This window comes from Hydra vulgaris, chromosome 02, assembly GCF_038396675.1.
Source record: "Hydra vulgaris chromosome 02, alternate assembly HydraT2T_AEP".
Lineage (NCBI taxonomy): Eukaryota > Metazoa > Cnidaria > Hydrozoa > Anthoathecata > Hydridae > Hydra > Hydra vulgaris.
The window spans coordinates 56,885,385-56,908,504 of NC_088921.1; the positions used below are offsets into that span (position 1 = coordinate 56,885,385).

The following is a 23,120-nucleotide window of genomic DNA, read 5'->3' on the forward strand; positions in this document are numbered from 1 at the left end:
TCACTTAAGGGCAAGATGCAGCTGCAATTGAATAAATCAGGTAGATAAATTTAGATAAAGTTAAGGATACTAGATTCTCTTAATTAATTTAAAAAATTTTAACAACCATTTTTAGGCGTGAACAACCCAGAAAATAAATATACAAAAATTAATGCATTTTTTTTTAAATAGAAAAGTTGTAAAGATTTAAAGTTGAATGTCAACATATAATGTATATATAATTTTAAATAATTGTACTTTAAACAGCATATCTCACTGTGTATTCATTAAAGTATATAATAAATCAACCTTGTTGCACAAGCAATCTATATTTTCTAGTATTTGATATAGACAATTTATTGAATATAAAAAATAACTTCATATAGAAATTTGAATATATTAATATCATAAATTTAAAAAATAAAGGATATTGCCTTTAACTGTTTTGTAATACCATATTAATAATACCATAGTAATACCATATTAATAATACCATAGTAATACCAATATAAAAAAAAAATTTTAATCAAAAAAACTTACTAAAGCTATTTTAAATGTTATCGCATAAGCTTCATTTTGGGCTGTGTTTGATATATTAGTTGACATACCAATATTTTTACAAAACATATATGCATATATATATATGTGTATATATATATATATATATATATATATATATATATATATATATATATATATATATATATATATATATATATATATATATATATATATATATATATATACACATATATAAGTGTATGTATATATATATATATATATAATGCGGTATATATATATAATATAATGCGGTAGTGGTGTAGTGGTAAGAGCGCTCGCTTCATAAGCGAGAGGTTCGGAGTTCGACTCCCACCACGTCCCTGGAAGTACCGCGCTCAACTTAGTTTCTCCGCGCAGCGGCCTTGCTTGGAAAGGTTCGTGTTTCGGAGTTAAAGAGTTGAGAGAGGGTTGTACCACGAATAACAACTAAAAAAAAAAAAAAAAAAAAAAAATAAAAGTACAAAAAAATGAGTAGCCTCCTCGACTGTAGTGGCCCCCCTCGGGCCTTGGGGAGGTGAATAATCTAAAAAAAAAAAAAAAAAAAAAAAAAAAAAAAAAAAATATATATATATATATATATATACACTTATATATGTGTGTATATGTATAAATGCTCTACCTGTTTTTCAGTCGATTTAGCGGCAAGATAAACGATAATGGATTTCAAGGCTAGATAAACGTTAAGTCTTGAATCTTGAAGAATTAGAGGTGATCTCATCCAATATTATAAAATAAAAACCAATTTAAACAAAGTCAACTTGTGTCATAAAAACTCGAAAACTTTTTCTTCAACTCTAAATGGTTCATCTTCTAATATTAGAGGAGAAGCACACAAAGAGTATAGAGAGTTTAGTAAACACATTTATTGAGAAAACTTCTTTAGCAACAGGATAGTGCCACATTGGAACAATTTGCTGAATGACTTAGTGACATCAAAAACAGTTAGAGAATTTAGAAAAAAATATGATGTCTTATCACACAGCGTGTAATTGACTAATTGCTACTATAGTAGGATTGTAATAGTCCTACTCTGCAGAGGTTTGGAATGTCTGTGCTGTAGAAATAAATATATATATATATATATATATATATATATATATATATATATATATATATATATATATATATATATATATATATATATATAAATATAATATTATATATATATATATATATATATTATATATATATAATATATAAATATAATATATATATATATATATATAATATAAAATATATACATATATATATATATAAATATATATATATATACATATATCGATGTTGGGCTAACGCAATGCATAACATTGTTCCAACGTTTTATCAACGTACGTGTGCTAGCTGGGTATTACCTGAAGGATAAAGAGAGGACATGGTTATTTTGATCAGAAATAGCATCAAAAAGAGTTCAGTCTTGAGATGAGGGAGACCAATATAGAACATAGTAAAAAGTGATAGATTGAAGTAGAGCTAAACGAAAGCACATAAAAGAATAGTCTGGCGATTCAAACCTAGTTTCCCAACAAATCCGTAAATTCTTACGAATATAAATGCCTTAGCCAAGCATATGACTATTAAAGTCTTTACGAATTAAAGGAAGATAGCCATCAACACAATCTAATTTGAGTTTAGCTGTCTCATCACAACATGAGACAGTTGAACTAAAACTCGTTTCACAAAGAGCATGTAGGTCTGGTGAACTTTGCAAGAGATAAGATTCAACAGAAAAAAAAGTTACTTCGAAGACCACGAATATAAGTGAATATAAGTTTAGAGAACTTGGTGATGATGATGTTTTTTTATGTTTTATAGTTTTTGGTACTTTATTCGTTTTTTAATTAGATTGAAGAACTTGACTCAAAGCATAGATAGTACTGAGAACACTGTTTAAGAGCCTAAGCAATTGCCTCATTACTACTAATAAACCCTAAGCCGTAATAAAGGCTCCAAATGTAGCTTCAACAATACACACCAAAAGTACGAACAGTGACACCATTCATGCGAAACATGGCATTGTTAGTACTCTGATATTTTTACAGCTGTTGATAGAATTGGTCTCTCTGAGAGCCACAACAGAGATAGGAAAACCTGACTACCAGGGGGCCTTAGAACCACAAAACTGAAGTTTAGAGCTGTACCCTCATTAAGAGATAAAAGAATGAGTTGTCTAGTTATAAAAACAGCTGTTGACAGAATTGGTCTTTTCGACAGCCACAACAGCGATAGGGAAATCTGACTACCAGTTGGCCTCAGAACCATAAAACTGAGTTCTAGAGCTGTACCCTCATTAAGAGATAATAGAATGAGTTGTCTAGTCATAAAAACAGAGACACAAGAAAAACCCATGCAATGACTTCAGATTCAGCATTTTACATTCTAAACTGGAAACAATGTATTATAAATACATCTACGCCAGCCTAATAAATAAAGAAGGGGTGCCACGCTGGTCAAAGGATAGAACCTGTTTACCCCTTAGATGTGTGAGCATGAGTTTTATTGTGTTGGATTTCTTAGAACCTAAGTCTTGATTCTGGTCTTGTAAAAGCTTTCAAAGTCTTGGTCTTGGGTTGATTTTTTGATGTTTTGGTCTTGGTCTTGAAGCATTCAGCCTTGGTCTTGGTCTTAGTCTTGAACCCAAATGTCTTGATCTTAGTCTTGGTCTTGACCTTTACTGACATGAGTAGATCTCATTTGTTTCTGTATCACATATCCTACCTCATAGTAGAAATTTTTTTTTTTTTTTAATAAATACACAAAAATGTGGGTTAATAACGGACGCTACTTTAGATCAGTTTATATTTGTTGCTGTTTCTATGCTAAGCCTAAAATATCTTCGGACATAAGCACACCGTATAGCAAAATATAGTGTAAAATTTAAATAAAAGTAAACAATCAAAATAAAATATTTCAAGCTAATTCTTAAATAATGGTTTTAGCTCAAAACTACTTAAAATTGATATAGAAGTTTGTTTTTCTCAGATTTCGATTTGTTTTAGTATTTCACGTTATTTCTATTTAATGTTTATAGTCTTTTTATTTAATTTTATTAACTAAAGAGACTATAAACATTTAATAGAAACTAGCAGAAAGCAACCCGTAATACGGGTTACGGTCGGTCTGTTACTTAATTTATAGTGACTGTTTTCCACAATTTAAAGTTGCGAAGCCGTAACTAATACCCTGTAAGAAAAACGCCTTCAAATTAAAAAATTAAACCATCTGTAAAATTAAAATAAATTAATTTAACATAACTGGAATACAATTTACCTCCTTTTCGGTAGCCTGTTGTCATACTTAAACTGCTGTCATAAAGCAACTTATCGGTGTTGTTTTACGACGTTATTTCACGTTGGCTTTTAGTAAACTTTAGTTAAATTTAAAAGACATAACAATAGATTTAAAATATTTTAATTAAAAAGCAAAAAAACAAATGCTTCAAAGAGCCAAACTAAAAACATTAAAGATAAAAAATCAAATAGATATAAATAAATTGCATTTATATAGCTAAACAGTCTTGGCTTATAGTAAATTTTAAAAGCAGTGTTTTCAATAAATTAAACTACCAATTAATTATTTTTAACAAATAGAATGTAGCATCATATTATGATGATTGGGTAGTGAATCAATTTAACTATATTTAAGTTTAATTGGTGAAAAACAAATAAAATTTCAATTAAAAAAGACAAAAACAAACTAAATATGCAACAATATATTATAAAAAGAAATTACAAGTTAAAAAAAAAAATCACAAAATTAAAAAAAATAAAAATAAGTCACCGAAGAAAAAACGGCCACAAAAAAGTTATAAATATCTTCACTGATAGAAGACATTTACAACTTTTTGGTTGCTGTTTTTTCTTCGGTGTCTCCCAACACCCCGGTATGGATGAGCCCTTCATTTGAAGGATGACTCATCCATACTGTCATTACTTTGCCACTTATTGAAGGACCTCTCCAAGAGAGGCCCTGGGTATTGGGAGCGATATCTTTGGTATTCCTCAAATGTTAATGACTCTAAAATTACAAATAGAAGGATATAATAAATTTTAAAAATGTTTACAATTTTTTTTAATCAAAATATAAAGCATAACCACACCATTTTCACAGGATGAAGAGGATGCTAAAAATAAATTAAAAAAAAAGTAAATTAAAAATTGTTAAACTTGTGATAAATTTAATTTTAATAAAAATATAAGTAAAATGCAAACAGTTTAAAAATTTCATATTTATATTAAATAATTATTTCATCTATTGCACATATTTCTCCGTAAAAAATATATAAAATTTAAAACACAGCCCTACCAGTTATGCTTCTACCAGACACTATAGACAAAATATACCTCAGAATAATTGATAGAATTATATTTACATATTAATAAATATATAACTATAATTTTTTTTACCTATTCCCCTCATTTCTTCCATGAAGTTGTCTAAAGTAAGAAAAAAGATAACTGAAGCTAAAACTAATAAAAACTAATCTAAAATTAACTATAAACTAAACCAAAAAACTAAAATAAACTTTAAATTTTAATATCTGTACCTCAGAAGACAAAGGTCGGTTATCCAGTTTTTTGTGAAAATGAGTTATGTATGAGACCTGTTTAGTTTTTCAGTATCAACATAGGTATAAAGACTGTTTTCCTGCAACAATGTGAAACAAAGTTTGGTCAATATAAAGGGTCTGGTGTCCCCACAATGTTCAAAGGAAAAACGTCTGTAGTTCAGAAATGACTTTTCACTTTTTTATTTAACTTTTTATTTTTGTCAAAATTATATTTCATGTGCCTCAAGACAAATTAAATAAGACAAATTAAATAAAACATAAATTTAACCATCAAGAATAAAAAAGCCAATGAAGACTAATTATTTTACTATTTACTCTCTCCAGGACAATTTCTAAAATGTGACAACTGACTTGGACTACTGAGTGTACAGATATAAATGCTTTATTTAACTATACTAATCACATAATTTATACTTAGTTTTTTTTTCCAACTCTTCTAAAAGAAAAAAGAAAAAAAAGCTTAAGTACCTAAAGTTTTAAAATTCCAGTTACAGTACAAATAAACAAGTTCCTATTAACAATTATCTAATAGCAAAAACACTGACTTATTTCAGTCTTCAATTCTGTGTCTTAACAATAAAACCACCTAATTGTATAGACGTTAAAATATCTACTTAACTTTTTAAAAATAAATACACTAAACTAATATAACTAATACCTTTATTAGCTCTCTCTTGATCAACTAATAAAAATAAATTTTAGTTAAACTAACTTGATGTAAAATAATAAGAAGCTATCTTACTGAGAATTTTAAATTTCTTCTTATTGACAATATAATTTTAAGTATTACCTAAGTTCTTGGGCTTATTTTATAAAATTATAAAAACCTACTGTTTTACTTTTAAGTCAACAACAATATTTTAAAACATTTTAGTTACTTTATAAAAAAATAAAAATCCTTTTAAACATACTACCTCTCTCTTCATTGTTGTCAACTAAACAGAAAAACAAACAAACAACTGATAGTAAATTTTCCATTTGGTAGTAGGTTATTAAATAGATCAAAGATCTATAATCTGCTTTAACAGTCTACAACCTTATCATTAAACTATAACTATTTTCTACAACCTGGTGTAATTTAACATAGATATATTTTTTCAAATGACAAAAATTATTAAAGTACATTATATAAACATAGAACAAATGTAGTGATAGTGGATTTAATCCAAAAATAGAAAGAACCTTTAGAAAAAAGCTTACTGTTTTTAAATCTACAAAAATTTCCAACTTACATTTTTTTATCTACATTTATCTATAATAAAATATGAATTAATGAGTTATCATTATTTAAAGTTGATCCAGAAGCAACTAAAATAAATTATCAAATAAAAAGTTTATTTATATAATCTTGACGATAATGTTGAAATAAACAATATTTTGTGCTTGAAAAGTTAAGTAACAAATGTAATTCAAGTATATTAAAATACTTGTACGAAGTTACCTGTTGTGGCTGGTGCAACTGAAGTTATAACTAAATAAAAAAATATTAAATAAAAAAGCTATTTTATCTATCTTATCTATTTTATCCTGATGATTAAGTTTAAGTAAACAATATTTATTGATTCTTTTTAAAATAATTTAAAAAACATTACTATTTGCTGTAAAATAAAATAAAAGACATTACTATTTGCACCAACTGATGATGCTACCACACCTAAATGACAAAATTTATTAAAATATTTAAAACATTTTCAAAAGAAGTTTTTAAATCTACAAAATCTAAGTCCTTACTGAGTTCTACCTGTCTGTCTAAAAATAAAAATTGAGATAAAATTATATACAATAAAATTGCTAATGCTACATTTGTACTCAAATAAAATCTAAATGATAAAACTTACTTTAGTCGCTGTCAGCTAGTCTGTCTAAAAAAAAATTTGTATTCTCATTAATCCTAATCTATAATCTATAAATAAACTTACTAATATAAACGATAAATAAACTTGAACTAATATAAACTATAAATAAACTACTATATACTATATAAACTAATATAAACTATAAATAAACTAATATAACTATGTTACTAGTATAAACTATAAGTAAACTACTATACACTATATACTTACTAAAAAGGCCTTCAGCTCCTTTTAACTGCTCTAAAAAATTAAAAATACTTGCTTAAATTGATCTAAAAAGACTGAAGACAAAACTGAAACGCTTTACTAAAAAAGAAACATTGTACTAAAAAAAAATTTTAGTTTTAACTTCTTCTAAAAAAAAAACAGAAAAATAAAAACAACGAACAACAAACAAATTTTAGTTTTTAAACGATGAACAACATCAGTTCCTCTTGAAACTAAAAATTTATCAGCTCTAATCGGCTGGAAGACCTTGCTTGAAAGATCGCGCGGAGTAAAGAAACGCTTTTAGAAAAGCCTTGAAAGTTCTTTATTAAAAAAGAAAGTGAAACGACACTGACACTATTAAGTTACAGTATTCATATTTAGAAGATGAGATAAATTACAGTATTCATGTTTAGATAGTACAAAAAAAAACTTTTTTACCAGACTTTTTTACTTTTTTATTTCTAACTTCTTCTAAAAAATGAAAACAGGCTATAAAAATTAGAAAAATAAAAACAACCAACAACAAACAAACGATTATTTAAATTTTCTATTTTAAACAATGAACAACATCAATTCTTTTCGAAAATAGTAATATATCAGCTCTAATTTGCTTGCTGACCTTACTCGAAAGACCCCATGGAATATATAACCGCGCATTCAAAAGTCTAGAAACTACTTAAAAACTAAGAAATGGTGTATTTTACAGAATACAGAACCGTCATTAACAACACAAACATTAGGCGTAACTATGCGCACTATTCATTAGCGTATTAATATTTAGATAACTAGGGGGTGTACCGAATCATAAATTTTTATCTCCGGCCGGAAGCGGTACTTCCGAAATTGTCAATAAAATTCAGGCCGGAATTTTATTTACAATTTTATGCACCTCAGCATCGTGTCTACATAGGGTTCGTCCATTGAGGACGTCATTCAGAATTTAAATACTAACCAGAGGTTAAGGTTTATTGGCTACCTTCCGCAAGGGTTTTCATTGAACATAAGGCGTTTTAATATTCAAAAAATCTATGCGCACGAGAGCCAACATTCTCATACTTTTTGCCACTAGTTAAACTTAGCGTGATGTCCTTTATGGATGACCCCATAATATATATTTATAACCTATAATACATATATAACCTGTTTCATTAGTTTGAATCTTTTTTCATTTAAATCTAATATGTTGTTTTTATTTGGTTCTTATAATTTTATTTATTGAAAGTTTTAACCTGCGCAATATTTAAATTTAAAATTGTTTCTAAAATTTAAGTAACATTTAAAATGTGACTATTCTCAGTGGCAGGTAACATTTTTGATGAAAAAAAGAGCTAAAAATTATGACCATATAAAATTTGTAAACCCCTCAAATTGAGGCAGTTTTAAACTTTATATGGTCATTAATTTATAAACGACTTTAGATAATACTATGAAACTTAAAAATAATTGATAAATATAAGTCTAGTTGAAAATAGTACAAAAAATATTTTATCAACTTGTTGTCCCTTACGTTTGGGGTAGGTAAAAAATACAAAAATCAGTATGACAATTATTTTTTAATTTAGTCACAGTCTGTCACATGTCTTAAAAAAAAGTAAAAAAAAAGTAAAGTTTCGGCATTTCGGCCTGAAAAATTGTAATTCCGACTGGAACCGGAATGACCAATAATGTTGATTATTACGGATAAAGATTTGTACTGACTTTATAATACAATTTGTTTGACTGTATTGATTTTATAATAAAATTTGTTTTTTTAAAAAGTGGCTGCTACGTTAAAAGTTTTATTTAAAAAAAAATTATACATTCAAATAAATTTCTTATTACAATTTTTTTTGAGTGTGTATTGAGGGGTATGACTAAAAAGCACATTTAATTTTTTTCGGAAATGGCAGCGCTGTGAAAGATGAGCCTTTAACTTAAAATAACTTTTTTTTAAGTTTGTTTAAGACTAATGAAATACAAAAAGTTTTTTTATTTTAGTCGTTACTCCTTTTTTTGTGGTGTATAGATGTATGAGATGTGGTGTATAGATGTATGAGATGTGGTGTATAGATGTATGAGATGTGGTGTATAGATGTATGAGATGTGGTGTATAAATGTATTTTATCTTTTTTTAAGCTTTGAAACTGTTAAATACGTTGTATACGGGTATATGAAAATGAACACTAGAAATATTTTTAGTAATAAATCTCTTTGTTATCATTAGCACTTTGTATATATACAAATAAGTTCTAGAAAACCGCCATCTTACTTTTAGCACGTTTTTCCGCTCTCCGACTGTGACGTATACAAAATGTTTTAAATTAAGAAATACCGTGTTACAATAGAGCCGCAAACACAACAGAAACTAACGAATAACTCCTGTTTTTTAACTGTCCCGCTTTGCCCCACACACTTGCAAATTGTCTAAAATCAGATTGTACTTAAAGTACAATCTGATTTTAGACTCTATGATAATCGATGATAAAACAAATGATAAAACAGCTTTAATAATAGTTTTACAAATTATTCAAAATCAAAAACTACAAAATCAAAAACTACAATAACATCAGAAACATTTTTGGCAGAATAAGTTAATGACACCTTTGAAGCCACAAGATTCATGTGCCCATCCTTCACATACCTTGCACTGGTACCATTCTTCTTTGGTCTTACCATATTGTCCATTACATGCAATACAATGATTTTTATCATCCTCTTCACAAACATTCTGTTTTTTTATTTCTGATAAATCTATTTTATCATTGGAGCTTGCATCATTGTGCAATGATATGGTACCACTAGAATCAATGAAATCATACTTTTTTTTGTATATTTTTTTGTTTTAAACTTCTTAATAACACTTTTTTTAGTTTTTTTTTTGTTTCTTTCTCTTCAATTTTATTTTTCTCAGGAGTGTCTGTGATTATAGCAGAGGCCATTTTACGATCCTTAGATTTTAAATTCTTTCTAGGTCCTGATTTTAAATAGGGCCTTACAATTTCAGGAATATCAACTTGTTGCTGTGATATCGATGGCTGTATTAAGGATTCTGACAATCTTAATATTTTAGCCAAACTATCTGTTTTTGTGGGTTTAACATTTGAGTTTCCAGGAGCATCTGAAGTATCAATATGGACAGTGCTGAGTTGTGTTGAGGATATCAAGTTTTGTGGAGTAGCATCATCTAAAAGAACTGGCTCAGGTCTATCAGTTACGTAAGATGTAAGAAAATCATCGTCAGAAAAGTTTTTGGAATTTAAAGGGTAAATGCCAGTCTTGATTAATCCATTTGTAATATTTTTCATGCTGAAAGCGGCAAAAAAAAGCATCTCTAGCCAACTGCGCAACCTGATAAATGCTGACTGTTTTTCCAGGGTTTGATAGCATCCAATCATTCATAGCTAATCTGTATCTTGTTTTAAATGGGCCGTAAACTGTAACGTCTAAAAGCTGTAACCTATGGCTGCAATGTGGAGGAAAAGTTAGAACTTTTACAAAATGTTGTCTAGCAAATTCTATCACTCGAAGATTAACATGGGAGGTATGATTATCTAATATTAATAAGGCAGGATTTTTTCACTTGGTTTTACATGGCTTACAAAATGTTCCATTGCTTTCACAAAATTATTTTCAGTCATCCATCCTGAAACATGTGATAAACCCAATGCTCCAGAAGGCCCATTATTCAACATGTGATCCTTATAATTTACTCGAGGAAAAATGAACACAGGAGGTATAGTACCGCCTCCAGCATTAACAAAAAAAAAGAGTAGTCACGAGTGTATCTTGTTCTGCTGATGTAACCTGTCCTATTTGTTTTGATCCCTTTGCAGCTATAATCTTTGTAGGAGCTGAAACGGTACTGCATCCTGTTTCATCCGTATTAAAAATCATGTGTGATGGAAATCTATACTTTTTGTAAATGCTGGTTAGCTTTTCAAAGAATGTGTTAACATTTGTTTTGTTGAAACTTGTTGCTTTGAACAAAGATGTGCTTTCAGGTTTCCTGACTAACAAATCTTTATGTCTCATCATAAAGCCACTAAGCCATTCCACAGATTCTATTTTATCACCATTCCATCTTTCAGTACAAATATTATTCGCTTCTGCATACTGAAAAGCTATTTCCCTTGTTTGTTTTTTTGTCAAACCGTGACACATTTTAGATGCAGTTTTAAGATACGAAACTAATAAATCCTTTTGAAGTTTAGAAAAAATGCGCCTGTTACCTATATTTGGGCAATGCACATACTGAGCCTCAGTATTCCCAACCTTTTTAATCACTTTTGCTAAATAGGCTCTTGATATTTCAAACAACAACGCTGTTTTATTGATGGACTGGTTGCCAGCATTCACTTCCCTAACAGCCATTTCTTTTGAAGTTGCGGGCCTTTATCGCTTATTCGTAGTTGATGACATGTTTTTCTCTTAATTATAAAAAATATTAATGTAAATCTGCAGTTAAGCAGCGTAAAATAGTTTTATTTTTTCGCTTGTTGCGAGACTTGCTCAAAGTGGTGACTTTTTAATATAAACATACGGAATATTTGAATATCCTTTTCATTATTTTTTTAAGTTTTTTTTTATTATTTGATAGACTGCCTGCCCCAACCAAACCCTCAGTCAATATAGCGACACTTCCTTGTGCAGCAGGCTATAAGATAGTCGATGTAGCAGCACTTCCTTGTAGCAGCAGGCTATAAGATAGTCGATGTATGTACTGAAGCCAATAAATATTACTTGCTTATATTAAAAAGTCACCACTTTGAGCAAATCTCGCAACAAGCGAAAAAATAAAACTATTTTACGCCGCTTAACTGCTGATTTACCTCAAATACGATGCTATTTATTTTAGTAGAACTGTACATTTTTCGTGGGTTACAGGTATCCAGTGTTGCCACACAAAGAGTTAAATACAATAGGGATCGGATGCCAGTAAGTTAGAAATAATGGTATTGGCTCTTTCAAAACCTGGCTCTTTCATACACTTGCATGTTTTAAAAATATTAGTAGTGAGGAAAGGAACGAACTAATTAAGAACTTTAATGAATATTCATTTAAAAATAGTCAGGACGCGTACTTATCCACACTAATAAAAATCCAAATTATTAACAGAAGAAGACCACGACTGAAAGCAGATAAAACTTACACAATTTTTATATTCTTATTGTGTAAGGGTGCAAAGAGCACAATCAGCTTTTGAAGTACCAGTCTGCATTAAAGCTATGATGTCTTTTTTCGGAATTACAAAAGCTAGAATCGAATCAATAAGGAAATCAATTGCTACAACAGGTTATAATATTTATAATATTTTAAGTTATGAACTAAACTATTTATCTCTCTCTCTCTCTCTCTCTCTCTCTCTCTCTCTCTCTCTCTCTCTCTCTCTCTCTCTCTCTCTATATATATATATATATATATATATATATATTTATATATATATATATATATATATATATATATATATATATATATATATATATATATATATATATATATATAACTATATATATTTGTGTATATAAATATTATGTAATTTTGTTCTTTTAGATCGCCCTCCAATTGATGATAGAGGCAAACATAAAAATTGGCCACACAAATTAACAGAGAGTGACAGTGAAGTTATCCAAAAACATATACCTTCTTTCAAAGGAAGGTCATCTCATCATGCTATTGGAAAAACTAAAAAAATTTACTTATCTAAAGATAACTATTCAAACATGCTTACCCAACTGTAAGCTACAAAACATACAAAGCAAAAAATTCAGACACGTTTGAAGGAATTGCTTTTGATTTTCAGAAGAATTTACCCTTGCCTAATAAATCAACTAACAATGTGTATTACCAAAGACAGCCTAAGTTTTTTTCAATTAATATATACATCCTATCCATGGATGAAGTTTTTCTTTATACATACGACGAAACAACAGGAAAAAAGGGAGCTGATGATGTTTACTCTATGCTTTATCATTTATAATTTTTCTGACACAGTTTTTGAATTACTTTTTTTTTTGCGATGCATGTTCAGGGCAAAACAAAAGTTACACTATGTTTCATTTTTTGCATAGGATTTCGTTTTTTGCACAGGATAGAATTCACTTTTAAAAACGTTTTAAATGTATTAAAGTGACATTTCCTATACGAGGTCATTTTTTTATAGAATGCGATCGTTAATATAAAGGCTTACGTCTTAAGAATTGCAGAAAAATGCCTTAAATGATCGAGGTTCTAAACAAGCCATAGACATGGCACATTCACGTCACGGTAAGGAAGGAGACGTGAACTTCCTGGTTAAATGCACTTCCGCGGTGCTCTGTGACAAGACCGTAGGGTCTTCTTGGGGCACCTAAATAAAATAAAAAAAATAAAATAAAAAAACTTTTAATGTTGTAAATTTTTTCAATGCAAACTTTTTAAGATTTTCTGATTACTTGAAAAAATATTACAAGTGCGCATGTCCGATAAAAACTCGAATCGTCAGAGATCTTGTAGTTCAAGATATACACCCTGCACTGCTTCTCTTTTGTAACAACTGGAATGGCAATATTGAAAATACTGTTTTGGTAAAACATAGACAAAATAATCAAACAGAAACTGCACTCAATCTGTTTAATATGTATTACTCAGTTCTATCAATAAGTACTGCCAAGTATAACGACTTACAAGTTCTGAAGCTTGATAATCTCGTTACTTCAAGCACAGCAACACAAAATTCGGCATCAGAAGGTTCTGATACTGATTAGAAAAGTATATTTTAATTAATGCTATGTTTGACGATTGTACACTAGGCAATTTATCGTTCCTGTTCGTCCGTACGTATGTCCGCTTTTAAAAAAGCTCTAAAAAAAATTTGAATTTAAAAAAATATAAAAAAAGCATGGTAAATAATGCGTAAACAAAGATATAAAATCAAAAAATTTTTTTACTTGTCTCATTAAATGGAAACAAAAAGCAAACCTTTACAACAATTTGAAACAACGAAAAACGTGGCGCGCTAAAAAAACAAGATGTTAAAATTTGAATCATTTATTAAAAAAATTACAAATAAATTACAAATTCAATAAGTAAAGTATTGGTACGCATTTGTAATTATGTGTCTATAATCTAGATATTTTTTTTTATTTCTTCGAAAGTTTCTTTCCAAAAAAATTGATTTTTTAATATTTCGGTAGATATTGTTTCTTGAAATGAATTACAATATGTTGTAAAATCTCGATACAAGGCGATTTCTTCTCGAATAGTAGTTCTATATTTTATAGCTAAATCTGACAAAAATATTGTTTCTTCGCTTGAGTACGAATACTCTTTATCTATGTAATCATTTGAAGGCATTTTTTTAATAATTTAAAAAAGTTATTTTTAAAACTTTTATAATAATCCACAAAATATAGTAAAAAAAAATAAAGTAAAAAAATATAGTAAAAAAAGTTTATTGAAAAATTTCTTTTAATTGTTCAAGTTAAATTTTTATTATGCAATTTTAATTAGACAAGTCTGATAGAAAAAATGTCATTTTTTTAAAAAAGTATGATTTTTAGCATAGTTTACAGAATTGATATATTCTTTTTTTATTTCGTCGAAGCACGCGCGTTTTTTAAATAACTTGCTAATCGTTACGAAATGGTGATACATGTTTAGTTGATCTACGATAGTCAATTTGTTTTGTTTTTTTCTTGATCGAACAAAAATAACATTTCTTTGCCAGTAAGTTGTATAGAAATAAATTTTATAGCAATTTCTGCAATTACAATCTATGGTTTCAATTTGGTATGATTTAAAATCTAAATGTTCGGCTAATTTCCTCTAATAAGGTTGTAGTTGAATAGTAACATTTCTTTTTAATGCTTAAATACTCATTTTTTCCATTAGTTTGTTATTTGCTTAAAAAATGCATAATATATCCTTGCTCCGAAATTTGACCGCCAGGTTGAAATGTGTGTCAATTGAAAAAGTCTGACTGATTTAGTCTCTACTAATAATAGGAGTTTGAAATAACTTAGTTGAAAATCGAAATCCCGTGCTAAGTATGAAAAAAAACAACCGAAATGAACCCATTTGATTTGGGCGGGGGGGCGGCCGCCCCCCACCATTGTTTACATGGTCACCAGTTCTTAATTCCAAAAGATTTTTTAATGAAATTTAAAATCTTTTGGTGAGTTTTGATGATATTTATGATAGCATATACAATATATATATATATATATATATATATATATATATATATATATATATATATATATATATATATATATATGTATATATATATATATATATATATATATATATATATATATATATATATATATATATATATATATATATATATCCTATTCCGTTCACAAGTTTAACATTATTGGGGTATTTTTGTAATACTCATTTGAGACCAGTATTTTGAATATTAAAAAATCTTGGATCTACCCCTTTAAAATTTATAACAAAAAGACTACAACACATATATTATTATTTTATTCTTCTTGTGTTAAAATCAACAAAATCTTTCTTTAATTGTTCTCCATGCTTACTATGTTCAGTGCCGTCTTTATATCTTTTCCAGGTTGGTTTGAACTTAGCTTGCACTGCCTCACCAGCTTGTTTTGCGAAATTTCCTAGACCCATGTTATGATATTTTAGAAAAGGACTTAAGTGGTTCACAATAATATGTATTTTCCTTGTAGTTTTTAAGGCTAATCCCTCTATTTTTGCATCATGAATATCATTTTGCAAAGATTTAAAAATATCCGCAAAGTTTTTGAAAATTGTTTCATATTCTGGGTTTACATATTTTCCAAAAAAACTCTAACCGCCCCCATCATTAAATGCAGTTTTGGTGGAGCTATCTTATGAACAATTAAGAGTCATTTTTTGTAAGAATCAGGCAGTCAATGGAAGTGACCTCCTCCAAATTGCTTGAATTTTTTATATATTGATCAGAATATAGAGAAAACCTGTTGGGGAAAAAAAAAATTTTCAAAAATGTTTTGTTCACTCGGAATCTGGGCTTAAATTTTTGAGATTTTTTTAAAAATTTTTAGAAATTTAGTTTTTGCCACCTTTGAACCCATTTTTTTGGCAAGGCAAAAAGTTGCACATAGCTTTTGTAGTTAATATCAGACGTAACCCAAAAGCTCTCTCCAAAAAATATAAAAAAGTTGCGTGACACTGTGCGGTTGGCTAATTATCATAGTTCAAAAGTACAAAATCAATCAGTTTTGTCAACTTTTAATCGGAGTTAATTCTAGCGGCGAAGTGTTGCACACAATTTTTCTTTTAGGATTTGAAATTATCAAAGGTATTGAGTCTAAAAATGCAAAGAAAGTTATGTGATACCTAAGGCCTATTAATATATTAAGGCTTGAAATTGGAAAAAAATGTTTTAGTATACTTACAAAATGAACCATTACGGCAGAGGCGCTTAGTTTTGTAAAAATGTAAACATATCCAACTGTCAATACAAAAAGGTCCTAACATAATAATAAAAAAAATTCGTGTGATCTTTAGATATTAAGTTAAAAATAAAGGTACAAATTGTTAAAAATGATTAAGTACGAAGAGATATTTTTTTGGACACACAGATGAGGTTTTCGCTCACAATAAAATTTCTATCATCCAAAATTAGCATTTAGCATTACACAAAACATTGCACGTAATGTTAAGAAAAAATTTAAGCGTTTCTGACTATGATATAGAAATCATAACAATTGAAATAAATAATAATAAAAAACAATACATGATCAGAAGTGAATTATTTAAATTTACGTCATAACCAAATAACTTGTGGTGATCGAATGGAAGAAGAATCGCTGATATCACGATTGTGGAGAAACAAGTTAGTGGGCGGTTGTTTACTTTACCATAAAAATGTCTTAACTTTATTTTAACGATCTTTAAAATTTGCATAAATAGAGTAGATATTTTATCATTGCTATTGAGAAATAGGTACTGCATAAATAGAACTTGTTTTTAGTTGAGTATGAAACAAAACAAATATTTTTATGAAAACTGTTGTTGCTTTTCAAAAGGAAATTGTGGATCATTCAAAAAACATAAAATTATAAACAAAATGTTCTACATTCATCAGCTGGGAGATGTTGATGTTAAGAAACACCTCATCAACTTAAAGGTAATTATGTATTTTAAATTTACGCAGACTGTAATATAATTTTTATAATTACATACTTTATAACTTCTCTGCAATAAGATTTTGAGACAAAGTTCTTTAAACAAAAAAAAATAGCTCTTTTAATTAATTCCTCACTCTTTTAATAAATAATCACTAAATTAATCACACTCTTGCAATATTGTATTTTAATAATAACAACAATGTATTTCAAACTTGTAAACATTTTTCGTGAAGAGTCAGATTATAAACAATGCTTTAAATGACACACTTAATAATTGTTTAAAAAATTGTTTTTAGGTCATGCGATTAAACGATAATAATATTTGGGAAGAAAATGGACTTATTGCAAATAGACTTAAAAGAAATCTTGAAAAGGATGAACAAATATGTGCTTTTCACCGGTACACGTTTGGTATTGTATGGAGTCCTCCAAAAACATGCTTTCATCCTCACCATCTAAATATAAAAGGAAAAAAATCTCCCGCTTAAAGGGCGTCACCAATACATGTCGTCATATCAATGTCAAAGCGATACAATGAAGTATTTTCAGTTGGTGCAATGCTGTGTTTTACCCATTTAAAGCAAGAAACTGCTTTATCTAGAGTCAACGAAAACACCAATTTATGTACAGAAACACAAACACAACAAGAACAAACATGTATGACACCTGCTACTCCAGATGAAGAATTTGATCCCGGTGAAATTAATGTTTCACAGGAGATTTTAGACGAATCTCTAAGAAGCCGTGAGAGTGTAACTGAGGTTCTTAATGCAAGTCCAATAAAATTTAGATTAAAAAGGAAGTTCGAATATCTGGAAGATACTACTAAAGATAAGTTAAAACGCAAGTATGTTCGCCTAGAAAACTTATTAAAGAAAAAATTTGCGGAAGCTGTTGCTCCTGGACAAGAGGAAATACTTATAGATTTTCTTAACAGTAAAAATGTTGATGAAATAAATAGCCCTCTCCCAATTGAAATTATTCGTGCTCAGAAAGTATATAAGCAAAGTGATTCCATGGGAAAGTTAGTTATCCTCTCATTATTAGACCATACCAAGTATACCAAAAAGTTTATAATGAACACATTTGAGTGTACCAAACATCGTATAGAAACAGCAAGAAAATGGCATGCATCTCATAAAGGGTTGGCATTTCCAGAGAAGAAAGTATTCGTCCGATCTAGTCTTGATCAAACAAAGTGTGAACATTTCTTAGACTTTATATTTACAAGCGGTATTTTGCATGATGTTGCTTATGGAATAACCAAATTAAAATACGACAGCGGTGAAGAACAAAAGATAGTGCATGCAATACTGACGACAAAATATAGCCACGCTATCATGTTCTATCGAAAAAGTTGTAGTGAAAACAATTATATACCATTATCTGATTCAAGTTTGTGGAAAGTATTGCATGCAATAAAACCTTCAAGTCGAAAAAGCTTAGCTGGATTAGATGATGTTACTGCTTCAGGCATGAATGGTTTTCAAACATTACAAAAATAGGCACAAAGATTTAGTTCTAAATCTCTCGAAGCTGCCCTTGAAAAAGGAAAAAGGTATTTGAAAACAAGTTATCAAACCAATTGTAGTGTCAATGACTCAAACATTTCTTCTCATAGCTCAAAACATGCCTTATCAGATCCATCTGAAAAAAATCTTCAATCCAACACAGAGATATCAGAAGTGGTATGTGCCGATTGCTATGATTTGTGCAAAGCTATCGAGATGATCAAAGAACTAACAATTCAAAATTCTGACGATGCTGATTCTATTTATGATTTGGAAATTGCTGTAAAGGATGTATTCAACTACATAAAACACCTGATGAGAAATTCTCAACAGAAAAAGGCAAAAATCGAAGCTTTTAAGCAATTAAACGATGAAACTGCTTTCTGGCTTAAAGATTTTTGTCAAAAAATTCTTCCGGTTCGATACAGAGAGGGCCAAAGAGAGTATTTTGGCAAGAAAGGAATGAGTTTACATGTGGATATATTCTTCATAAAAATAGCAGGAAAGTTATTCAAACGTGTTTACTTTACTTCAATGTATAGGTGTGATCAGGGAATAGGTGATGTTGTTTCGTTAGCCACTGCAGTTTTAGACCAATTCAGAATTGATCAACCGCATATCAAGAAAATGTTTACCAAATCTGATAATGCCGGCTGCTATCAGGGAAATCTTTCAGCTGAAGCAATCTACAATGTATGCAAAGAGAGAGATATAAAGTTGCTGAGATATGATTATAATGAACCCTGTTGTGGAAAAGATCAATGTGACAGGGAGAGTGCAGTTGTAAAGACAATTTTAAGGAGTTACGTTGACTCTGGTAATAATCTTTTGACTGCTGAAGATATACACAAGGCTATGCATTATAGTTTTGGCGCTAAAGATGCAAAAGTAGCAGTTGCTCAAATTAGCAATGATAAAACTGTAGTTACTGGACCAAAGATTAAGAACATTAGCAACTATCACTCATTTGAGTTTGGTGAGAAAAGTATGAAGATGTGGCGTTATTTCAATATCGGTGAGGGAATTGAACAAGAGTATGGAAATCTTAAAATTCAACCCTCGATTAAGTTGTTGTTGCCATATAGTAAAACAGATAATTCAATTAAGCGTAACAAGTCACTTAAGGAAAAACAGAAAAGAAGTGACAGGCAATTATATTCATTAAGATTTTGCACTGAAATGAATTGTACTTTATCATTTGAAAGCAATGCTGAGTTAGAAGAACACATGCTATCCGGTCTTCATACAGTTCCGAAATCATTAACATCATTGGATAAAGTTCGCAACTCGTTTGTTCATAAGATGAAAATTACTTCACAACTAAATATGCCAATTTCTTCATCCTCTAACAGTGCTTCCGTAAAAGACAAACCACATTGCATGAACATTTTTCTATTGCAAGGTTGGGCATTACCAGTTCGAAGTTCTTTTAGATTTTCAAATCAGCAGAAAGAACTGTTGTATAAATACTTTATTCGTGGAGAAGAATCAGGTAATAAAATGAGCCCTGAGCTGCTTCACATGCAGCTGAGGAGAGAACTTCCGCCTGATCAATATGTAACTAGCCAACAGATAAGATCTTTATTTTCAAGGTAAGCATTGTTGCTATCAAAACTTTTGCAAATTAGATTATGTTTCTGACTGTTAAATAGTTCTTTTACAAATATGAAATTAAAATTTAGGTGAAAGTTATAATTTTGTGTGTTTGTTTACATATGTATAAAAATATGTACAATTGATATTGTTATAGATTTAGTAACCTGAAAAGAAAAGGTAAGCTGGTAGAACCGACAACAGAAAATAATGAAAATAGTCAGGTTAACGATAACAAAGAAGTTTATGGCGAAAATGATGACTTTAATCTGGCAGGAGACAATGAAGATGATAATAAATATGAGGAAGACATCGCCAATCTTGCAAAAGAAATTTGTCTTGTATGGAAAGTGAATGATTGGGTTGCTGTTGCATATGAAAAACAATGGAATATTGGATATATTGTGGAGGTAATATTATTCAAAGTATATATTAGTTTCAAGTTTTTATTTTGTTTTACAAAACAGTGCTCTAAAATAAAAGGAATATAAATAAAATGTAAAAATAATTTCAGAATGACATTATATAAGACTTTACAAGTTTTATTGAATGTAAGCAAAATTAAACAAATCATAAACTCTTTATTATATTATTTTAAATGTTGCGCTAATACTTTTAGGTATCTATAACTGGGATCAGAGTTAATTGTATGATTAACGGGCAAGAGAAGAATACTTTTCGCTGGCCAGTTACTACCGAGGAGATAAATAACCAAACTGATAAAATTATCTGTTTAGTAAATGCTCCTTTTCTAATCAGTGGTTGTGGCGATTATTCATTATCCGAAGAAGACTATAATACAGTCATATCATTATTCTTAGAGAAACTTACTGCAGCAGAGTAGAAATTATGTGTGATGTGGTGGATAATGTGTGTAAATGACTCTATTAATAAATGAAAAACTAATTTTTAAATGGAAAAACATTTAAATGTTTGATTTATGTTTTATTTAATTAGCAATATAGTTATCTTGATGTTAGATTTTTGTTCAGTTTTTAATTCATGTTATATCATGCGTGTGACAAAATCACACGAATTTTTTTTATTATTATGTTAGGACCTTTTTGTATTGACAGTTGGATATGTTTACATTTTTACAAAACTAAGCGCCTCTGCCGTAATGGTTCATTTTGTAAGTATACTAAAACATTTTTTTCCAATTTCAAGCCTTAATATATTAATAGGCCTTAGGTATCACATAACTTTCTTTGCATTTTTAGACTCAATACCTTTGATAATTTCAAATCCTAAAAGAAAAATTGTGTGCAACACTTCGCCGCTAGAATTAACTCCGATTAAAAGTTGACAAAACTGATTGATTTTGTACTTTTGAACTATGATAATTAGCCAACCGCACAGTGTCACGCAACTTTTTTATATTTTTTGGAGAGAGCTTTTGGGTTACGTCTGATATTAACTACAAAAGCTATGTGCAACTTTTTGCCTTGCCAAAAAAATGGGTTCAAAGGTGGCAAAAACTAAATTTCTAAAAATTTTTAAAAAAATCTCAAAAATTTAAGCCCAGATTCCGAGTGAACGAAACATTTTTGAAAATTTTTTTTTTCCCCAACAGGTTTTCTCTATATTCTGATCAATATATAAAAAATTCAAGCAATTTGGAGGAGGTCACTTCCACAGTTTCAGGAATTTGCCTGATTCTTAGAAAAAACGGCTCTTAATGTTTCAGGATCCTCATCTATATAAATTACCCGTTTATTAATAACATTCGTATAACTTGACTTTTTTTTGGTTTGACATTTATCATAACTATATTTCTGAGACCATTAATCAAGATTTCCAAACGTTCTAAGATCTTCAGAGGTTAAAGAACATAATCCTGGCAACCTTACAGTGGTTTTTCAAAGGTTACAGGCAACCTTTGAAAAACCACCACCTCCATCCACAGCTATATTCACAAATGCTTTAAAAGAGTTGAGATTCCTTTCATTTATAATATTCATAACAAAATCACTTGTATTCTTAACATAAACCAAATTGCAGTCAATTTATGACCCTTGATTTCCTCTAAATTCAACTAATTCGTCAAAATAAAAGGATTCAACATGCGACTGAAGCTCGTTTAGTTTACCAAATACATTTTTAGTATTACAATTTGGAAAGTTCTAAAATGGTCTGTAAAGATAGAAGCATCTGAAAAGGCATCATACTTAAAGATTTAGACGTTTCAGCGGGATAACAAAAAGAAACTAGCTAAAAAAACAGCTGGGTCAACTGTCTTTTAAGACCCTTACATCGTTAAGAGCCCATTTTTAAGATTTTGGTTTTAAATAAAAAAGAAGGGCTAAAAATAGTAATTACACCGTTTAAAAATTCCAAGGAAAAAGTCAGTGATGCCGGTTTATTGATAATGAACTTTAGTTTCGGAAAAATATATTTAAAAAAAATTTATTTTTTAATAAACAATCTGATATAAATATAGTTAATCTATATATATATATATATATATATATATATATATATATATATATATATATATATATATATATATATATATATATATATATATATATATATATATATATATATATATATTTATTGAGTGCAATGATAGAATAAGAAAATTTCTGAATGAAATGCAAACAAAAAATAAAAAGTAAAAATATCCCAACGGAAAATAACTTTTACAAAACGCTTTTTTACTTAGTCGAATTTTAAATCATTTAAAGAACAATTATCACTGCTTCAGGGTTATTTAATAATACTATTAATCTATTTTTTTATT

At 28.9% G+C, this 23,120-nt stretch overlaps 2 protein-coding genes across 6 annotated transcripts in view; one reads left to right on the forward strand and one right to left on the reverse strand.

Moving 5' to 3' along the window:
* The window catches only part of LOC101240747 (uncharacterized), a 48,330-nt gene extending 47,679 nt beyond the window's left edge, over positions 1 to 651 (reverse strand). For all 5 annotated transcript variants that reach the window (XM_065791463.1, XM_065791461.1, XM_065791460.1 and 2 more), the window contains exon 1: positions 520 to 651. In XM_065791463.1, coding sequence (XP_065647535.1) covers positions 520 to 606 — 87 coding nt within the window. In that variant the 5' untranslated portion in view covers positions 607 to 651. The remainder of the gene's footprint in view (positions 1 to 519) is intronic.
* A 15,421-nt stretch (positions 652 to 16,072) lies between these two features.
* Positions 16,073 to 21,221, forward strand: LOC136076170 (uncharacterized). Its single transcript, XM_065789644.1, has 3 exons — positions 16,073 to 20,376; positions 20,535 to 20,802; positions 20,997 to 21,221. The coding sequence occupies exons 1-3, from the start codon at positions 19,001 to 19,003 to the stop codon at positions 21,219 to 21,221; spliced, it is 1,869 nt and encodes a 622-aa protein (XP_065645716.1). The 5' UTR covers positions 16,073 to 19,000.
* Positions 21,222 to 23,120: the final 1,899 nt, after the last annotated feature.